The sequence below is a fragment of the Lepidochelys kempii genome, chromosome 1 (assembly GCF_965140285.1).
Source record: "Lepidochelys kempii isolate rLepKem1 chromosome 1, rLepKem1.hap1, whole genome shotgun sequence".
NCBI lineage: Eukaryota > Metazoa > Chordata > Testudines > Cheloniidae > Lepidochelys > Lepidochelys kempii.
Window position 1 is genome coordinate 306,182,595 of NC_136380.1, and position 8,892 is coordinate 306,191,486.

General features: G+C 44.9%; 1 protein-coding gene across 1 annotated transcript; it reads left to right on the plus strand.

The window, feature by feature from the left end:
• Window positions 1-1,056: 1,056 nt before the first annotated feature.
• LOC140905243 (uncharacterized) lies at window positions 1,057-4,408 on the plus strand. The gene is made up of 2 exons (XM_073328162.2): window positions 1,057-3,191; window positions 3,775-4,408. Exons 1-2 carry the CDS (start codon window positions 2,546-2,548, stop codon window positions 3,969-3,971), a joined length of 843 nt encoding a protein of 280 aa, XP_073184263.2. The 5' UTR covers window positions 1,057-2,545; the 3' UTR covers window positions 3,972-4,408.
• Window positions 4,409-8,892: the final 4,484 nt, after the last annotated feature.

Below are 8,892 nucleotides of genomic sequence, written 5' to 3' on the forward strand. Positions count from 1 at the left end.
AGGGACAGTTCTGATTTTTGGGTCTTTTTCTTATATAGGCTCCTATTACCGCCCACCCCTGTCTTGATTTTTCACACTTGCTGTCTGGTCACCCTACATATCTGGCACAAAAATACCTTGCAATGCCAGCTACAGAAGTGCCTGTTCTCACTTTCTGGTGACGTAAATAAGAAGAGGGCAGCATTATCTCCTGTAAATGTAAACAAATATGTTTGTCTTAGCGATTGGCTGAACAAGAAGTAGGACTGAGTGCACTTGTAGGCTCTGAAGTTTTACATTGTTTCTGAGTGCAGTTTTGTAACAAAAAAATTTACATTTGTAAATTGCACTTTCACCACACAGAAATTGCACTACAGTACTTGTATGAGGGTAATTGAAAAATACTTTCTTTTGTTTATCTTTTACAGTGCAAATAATTGTGTTCAAGAATAATGATACGCTTTGACTTCAATTACAACACAGAATACAATATATATGAAAATGTAGAAAAATATCCAAAATATGTAATACATTTAAATTGGTTTCAGAGTAACAGCCATGTTAGTCTGTATTCGCAAAAAGAAAAGGAGTACTTGTGGCACCTTAGAGACTAACCAATTTATTTGAGCATGAGCTTTCGTGAGCTACAGCTCACTTCATCGGATGCATACCGTGGATACTGCAGCAGACTTTATATACACACAGAGATCATGAAACAATACCTCCTCCCACCCCACTGTCCTGCTGGTAATAGCTTATCTAAAGTGATCATCAAGTTGGGCCATTTCCAGCACAAATCCAGGTTTTCTCACCCTCCACACCCCCACACACAAACTCACTCTCCTGCTGGTAATAGCCCATCCAAAGTGACAACTCTCTACACAATGTGCATGATAATCAAGGTGGGCCATTTCCTGCACAAATCCAGGTTCTCTCACCCCCTTCCAAAAACCACACACACAAACTCACTATCCTGCTGGTAATAGCTCATCCAAAGTGACCACTCTCCCTACAATGTGCATGATAATCAAGGTGGGCCATTTCCAGCACAAATCCAGGTTTTCTCGCCCCCCCCCCCCCCCCATACACACACAAACTCACTCTCCTGCTGGCAATAGCTCATCCAAACTGACCACTCTCCAAGTTTAAATCCAAGTTTAACCAGAACGTCTGGGGGGGTGGGGGGTAGGAAAAAATAAGAGGAAATAGGCTACCTTGCATAATGACTTAGCCACTCCCAGTCTCTATTTAAGCCTAAATTAATAGTATCCAATTTGCAAATGAATTCCAATTCAGCAGTTTCTCGCTGGAGTCTGGATGTGAAGTTTTTTTGTTTTAAGATAGCGACCTTCATGTCTGCGATTGCGTGACCAGAGAGATTGAAGTGTTCTCCGACTGGTTTATGATTCTATTGTTTAACAGTAAAACTGCGATTAATCGAGATTAATTTTTGTAATTGTGATTAATTTTTTTGAGTTAATCGCGAGTTAACTGCAATTAATCGACCGCCCTAATCTGTACATTTAAACACTTGTTCAACTTACCTTGTTTTATCTTCAGTCTATATCAGCATATTTTAAATTCCCTGGGTAATGGTCAAGATGCACATGTCCTACTCCAAACACAGACTTTTGTGTCTTTGATATCAGACGTTTGATCTAAGCTAAAAACTGCTTATTTCGTTACTCCACTAACTTTCCTCAAATGCTTGTGTGATGGGTTTGGTCACAGAGACCCCTCCCTTTGGACTATCACCTGATGTGCTGAAACTCTGCGCCTGTTTTCCCTGTCAGCTTGGGACTCCAGAACCCTATCTTGTTGAGCCAGATACGCAAGCCTGCTGCAACACAGACCCAGCAACTGAACTACGTCCCCAAAGCTGCAGGCTTTAACTGAAAAACCACTCAGCAGGTACTCCTGTCTCCAGCACCCAGACACCCAGCTCCCACTGGGATCCAAACCCCAAATAAATCAGTTTTACTCTGTACAAAGCTTATACAGGGTAAACTCATAAACTGTCCATCCTCTATAACACTTATAGAGAGATACGCACAGCTGTTTGCTCCCTTACGTATTAATCACTTACTATGCGTTCAATAATAAGTGATTTTATTAAGAATAAAAAGTAGGATTTAAGTGGTTCCAAGTAATAACAGACACAGCAAAGTAAGTTACCAAGCAAAATAAAATAAAACATGCAAGTCTAAGCCTAATAGATTTAAGAAACTGAATACAGGTAAATCTCACCCTCAGAGATGTTCCAATAAGCTGCTTTCACAGACTAGACTCCTTTCTAGCCTTGGTCTACGCTAGGAGTTGATGTCGAATTTAGCAGCGTTAAATCGATGTAAACCTGCACCCGTCCACATGATGAAGCCCTTTTTTTTTACTTAAAGGGCTCTTAAAATCGATTTCCTTAATCCACCTCTGACAAATGGATTAGCGCTTAAATTGGCTTTGCCGGGTCGAATTTGGGGTACTGTGGACGCAATTAGATGGTATTGGCCTCCGGGAGCTATCCCAGAGTGCTCTATTGTGACCGCTCTGGACAGCACTCTCAACTCAGATGCACTGGCCAGGTAGACAGGAAAAGGCCCGCGAACTTTTGAATTTCAATTTCCTGTTTGCATGGTCACCTGCAGCTTGCCACGCTGGCCGGAGCTCATCAGCAGAGGTGCCCATGATGGAGTCCCAGAATCGCAAAAGAGCTCCAGCATGGATTGAACGGGAGGTACGGGATCTGATCGCTGTATGGGGAGAGGAATCTGTGCTATCAGAACTCCGTTCCGGTTTTCGAAATGCCAAAACATTTGTCAAAATCTCCCAGGGCATGAAGGACAGAGGCTGTAACAGGGACCCAAAGCAATGCCGCGTGAAACTTAAGGAGCTGAGGCAAGCCTACCAGAAAACCAGAGAGGCAAACGGCCGCTCCGAGTCAGAGCCCCAAACGTGCCGCTTCTATGATGAGCTGCAGGCCATTTTAGGGGGTTCAGCCACCACTACCCCAGCCGTGTTGTTTCACTCCTTCAATGGAGATGGAGGCAACACAGAAGCAGGTTCTGAGGACAAGAAAGAGAGCTCACAGCAAGCAAGCGGAGAAACCGGTTTTCCCGACTGCCAGGAACTGTTTCTCACCCTGGACCTGGAGCCAGTCCCCCCCGAACCCACGCAAGGCTGCCCCCCGGACCCGCCAGGCGGAGAAGGTACCTCTGGTGAGTGTACCTTTTAAAATACTATACATGGTTTAAAAGCAAGCATGTTTAGTGATTAATTTGCCCTGGCATTTGCGGCTCTCCTGGATGTACTCCCAAAACCTTTGCAAAAGGTTTCTGGGGAGGGCAGCCTTATTCCACCCACCATGGTAGGACACTTGACCACACCAGGCCAGTAGCACGTACTTGGGAATCATTGTAGAACAAAGCATTGCCGTGTATGTTTGCTGGCATTCAAACAACATCCATTCTTTCTCTCTCTGTGCTCTCCTCAGGAGAGTGATATCATTCATGATCACCTGGTTGAAATAGAGTGCTTTTCTTAAGGGGACATTCAGAGGTGCCTGTTCCTGCTGGGCTGTTTGCCTGTGGCTGAACAGAAATGTTCCCCGCTGTTAGCCATGGGGGGTGGTGATGAGGGGCTAGCCACGTAGTGGGGGGAGGCAAAATGCGACCTTGGAACGAAAGCACATGTGCTGTGTATGTAATGCTAACAGCAAGGTTTACCATGAAAGAGTGTAGCCATTGTTCTAGAAAATGTGTTCTTTTTAAATACTACTGCCTCTTTTTTTTTCTCCACCAGCTGCATGTGTTTCAATGATCACAGGATCTTCTCCTTCCCAGAGGCTAGTGAAGATTAGAAGGCGAAAAAAACGCACTTGTGATGAAATGTTCTCTGAGCTCATGCTGTCCTCCCATACTGACATAGCACAGACGAATGCATGGAGGCAGACAATGCCAGAGTGCAGGAAAGCACAATATGACCACAAGGAGAGGTGATGGGCTGAAGAGAGTAAGTGGCGGGCTGAAGAGAGGGCTGAAGCTGAAAGGTGGCAGCAGTGTGATGAGAGGAGGCAGGATTCAATGCTGAGACTGCTGGAGGATCAAACCAATATGCTCCAGCGTATGGTTGAGCTGCAGGAAAGGCAGCAGGAGCACAGACCGCCGCTACAGCCCTTGTGTAACCAACCGCCCTCCTCCCCAAGTTCCATAGCCTCCTCACCCAGATGCCCAAAAACGTGGTGGGGGGGCCACCGGCCACTCCACCCCAGAGGATTGCCCAAGCAACAGAAGGCTGGCATTCAATAAGTTTCAAAGTGCTGTGTGGCCTTGTCCTTCCCTCCTCCACCATCCCTCCTGGTGCTTCTCTCCTCCACCACCCCTCCTGGTCTACCTTGGTAGTTATCCCCCTATTTGTGTGATGAATGAATAAAGAATGCATGAATGTGAAGCAACAATGACTTTATTGCCTCTGCAAGCGGTGATCGAGGGAGGAGGGGAGTGTGGTTAGCTTACAGGGAAGTAGAGTGAACCAAGGGGCGGTGGGTTTCATCAAGGAGAAACAAACAGAACTTTCACACCGAAATACCATCCAGTCATGAAACTGGTTTTCAAAGCTTCTCTGATGCACACCGTGCCCTCCTGTGCTCTTCTAACTGCCCTGGTGTCTGGCTGTGTGAAACCAGCAGCCAGGCAATTTGCCTCAACCTCCCACCCCGCCATAAACATCTCCCCCTTACTCTCACGGATATTGTGGAGTGCACAGCAAGCAGTAATAGCAGTGGGAATATTGGTTTTGCTGAGGTCCAACCGAGTCAGTAAACTGCGCCAGCGCGCTTTTAAATGTCCAAATGCACATTCTACCACAATTCTGCACTTACTCAGCCTGTAGTTGAACAGCTCCTGACTACTATCCAGGCTGCCTGTGTACGGCTTCATGAGCCGTGGCATTAAGGGGTAGGCTGAGTCCCCAAGGAGAACTATAGGCATTTCAACATCCCCCAACGGTTATTTTCTGGTCTGGGAAGAAAGTCCCTTCCTGCAGCTTTTGAAACAGACCAGAGTTCCTGAAGATGCGAGTGTCATGTACCTTTCCCAGCCATCCCACGTTGATGTTGGTGAAACGTCCCTTGTAATCCACCAGTGCTTGCAGCACTATTAAAAAGTACCACTTGCGGTTTATGTACTCGACGGCTTGGTGCTCTGGTGCCAAGATAGGGATATGGGTTCCATCTATGGCCCCACCAGAGTTAGGGAATCCCATTGCAGCAAAGCCATCCACTATGACCTGCACATTTCCCAGGGTCACAACCCTTGATATCAGCAGAGCTTTGATTGTGTTGGCTACTTGCATCACAGCAGCCCCCACAGTAGATTTGCCCACTCCAAATTGATTCCCGACTGACTGGTAGCTGTCTGGCGTTGCAAGGTTCCACAGGGCTCTTGCCACTCGCTTCTCAACTGTCGGGGCTGTTCTCATCTTGGTATTCTTGCGCCTCAGGGCTGGGGAAAGCAAGTCACAAAGTTCCATGAAAGTGCCCTTACGCATGCGAAAGTTTCGCAACCACTGGGAATCGTCCCAGACCCGCAACACTATGCGGTCCCACCAGTCTGTGCTTGTTTCCCGAGCCCAGAATCAGCGTTCCACCACATGAACCTGCCCTATTGGCACCATGATGCCCACATTGCCAGGGCCCATGCTTTGAGAGAAGTCTGTGTTCATGTCCTCATCACTCACGTCACCGCGCTGATGTCACCTACTCGCCCAGTATCGCTTTGCCAGGTTCTGGTGCTGCATATACTGCTGGATAACGTGCATGGTGTTTAATGTGCTCCTAATTGCCAAAGTGATCTGAGCGGGCTCCATGCTTGCCGTGCTTTGGCGTCTTCACAGAAAAAAGGCGTGGAATGATTGTCTGTCGTTGCCCTGACGGACGGAGGGGTGACTGACAACATGGCTTACAGGGTTGGCTTACAGGGAATTAGAATCAACAAAGGGGGTGGCTTTGCGAGAAACTGAATGGCCCCCTCAAGGATAGAACTCCAAACTGGGTTTAGCAGGCTGTTGATTTCACAGAGGGAAGGAGGGAGGGAGAAGAAAATGAATACAAAACAAATCTGGTCTATTTCTTGTTTTGAGCCACTTCATCTATCTTTATACATCTTGCTGGCAGCAGACTGTGCAGTACGACTGCTAGCCATCATCATCTCCTGGGTGCTTGGCAGAAGACGGTGCAGTATGACGACTAGCCATCATCTTCTGCTGGCTGGAGGTTAAAAGACAGCACACTGCTGGTAGGACTGAATCGCCACGAGACGAAACAAGGGAAATGACCTGGCTGCGTCACTCCCATGTTTGCCCAAGCACCCGGTTAAAAGAGCACCCAGGACTACGTCGATGATGGCTACCAGTCATATTGCACTGTCTGCTGCCAAAAGGCTATTAACTGCTGCTGTGTAGCAATGCAGTACCACGTCTGCCAGCACCCAGGAGACATACGGTGACGGTTAGCTGAGTGGGCTCCATGCTTGCGGTGGTATGGCATCTGCACAGATAACTTTAGAAAAAAGGCGCAAAACAATTATCTGCCCTTGCTTTCACGGAGGGAGGGAGGGAACGGGGGCCTGACAGTATGTACCCAGAACCACCCGCAACAATGTTTTAGCCCCATCAGGCACTGGGATTTCTACCCAGAATTCAAATGGGCAGCGGAGACTGCGGGAACTGTGGGATAGCCACCCACAGTGCAACGCTCCAGAAGTCGACCGTTGCCTCGGTACTGTGGACACACTCTGCTGACTACATGCACTTAGAACACTTGTGTGGGGACACACACAATCGACTGTATAAAACCGCTTTCTACAAAACTGACTTCTATAAACTCGACCTAATTTCATAGTGTAGACATACCCCAAGTCTGGGCCCAATCCTTTCCTCTGGTACAGTCCTTGTTCCAGCTCAGGTGGTAGCTAGGGGATTTCTCATGACTGCCACCTTTGTTCTGTTCCACCCCCTTTTATAGCTTTGGCCCAAGGTGGGAATCTTTTGTCTTTCTCTGGATTTCCTCCCACCCTTCTAAATGGAAAAGCACCAGGTTTAAGATGGATTCCACTACCAGGTGACATGATCAGGTCACTGTAAGACCACTTTCTCCATTCTTTCAGGGTTGGCGTACCCAGGAAGGTTTGCGAGTAAACAGAGCCATTTACAACCAATTGTCCTGGTTAATGGGAGCCATCAAGATTCCAAGCCATTATTAATGGCCCACACTTTGCATAGTTACAATAGGACTTTAGAAAAATACTTCATATTTCTAGCTTTAGATACAAGATGATACATACGTACAAATAGGATGAACACACTCAGTAGATTATAAGTTTTGTAATGATACCTCACAAGAGACCTTTTGCATGAAACATATTCCAGTTACATTATATTCACACTCATTAGCATATTTCCATAAAACATATGGAGTGCAATGTCACAGCTTGAACTCCACTTAGGATGATTTTAACAAACCATCACAGCTTTTGCTGTCAGACTGTCTGCTCCCACTCACCCACTGATCCTTAATTGTTTGATTTGTATCTACATTAGATTAAAAGGTCATTGGGAGCAGACATCTCTTACATATTTGTATAGTGCCATGTTTTATCTAAAGTGCTATAAATATTAACTAACCTTATTTATCAAGCTAATTGCTATGGGTAGAAGATTAGGAGACCATTTCTTTTTCAGTAATTCTAACCCTAGTACTACAGTTAATGGGCCATGTAACTCTTGCCGTGGACATGATCAATAATCAGATATAAATGTAAAGATGACAATCAAGATTTATTGACGCAGGAAGACAATTCCTGATGTTCACTGACACATGAAGCCAATGTATATGTTGTTTTCAGACATTCTGAACACCCCCCTCAGACGTATCTGGCAATCTCCCTGTTCTGGCCAAGAATTTCTTCAGTGTCTCACTTTAAAAAATGTGACATTCTGAAGAGGCTATAAATTAGAGGCCCAGAAAAAGCTATTGGCCCCTGAGCCAGTCAGAGAGCAGAGACTTCAAGGTTTACTGAAATATTTGTAAAATAATTTAAGACATTGTTTAACATCCTGAATCATTAACAGAATACATGGGTAGACTTATACTACACATTTATTTTAAAATAACATTTGACAATAACTTTTTTCTTACATACCAGGACCTGAGTTCAAGGTTCAGTATTTCTGCTGAAAGAGCTGCTGCCATCACTAACACCTAAATTGGACAAGGAAACTTTAAATTCCTGCCCTGTTTTAGCCATTATAAAGATCATCAACAATTTCAGGAGAAACAAAAACTCCTGAATTTAGGTTGTGGCAAATAAATTAGGAGTAGTTGTGTTATAAACTGCTTGGGGCTGGAACTGGTGCATTTTCTGGTTGTGCACAGCATAAAGAAGTCTATTAGCACTTAAAATATTGGATAATTTGGGTCTTAGCAGGTAAGTAAAAAAATCTTTTCTGTTTATTTTTAAAATATATTTCTTTTTTAATGAAGACTACAATTGTATTGTTATGGCCTGACTGCCTCAATCACTTGGCTTCTGAACAATTTGTTTTTGCTTTTTAAAATGTGTATTCATTATAAGGATCCCTCTTCAATGGAATACAAAATGGAAAAATTGTGCGCGTAAGGACAGAATAGGAACCAAAGATTCAACATGTCTCTAAAGAGCATTTTAGTTCACCTTTAATGCAAAAATGCTCAGGCTCAATGGTCATTTGCACACACTATTATCTAACAAGTAAACTTTCTCCAAACCTCTGTGTTATTGGCAATAGTAATGTATTAATTTGTTCACGATTGTTTTCAGTCAGTAATGGTCAAGCATAGCTTATAGGTATGTGTACTTAAAATGTAAAAAGTTAAGCTATTTT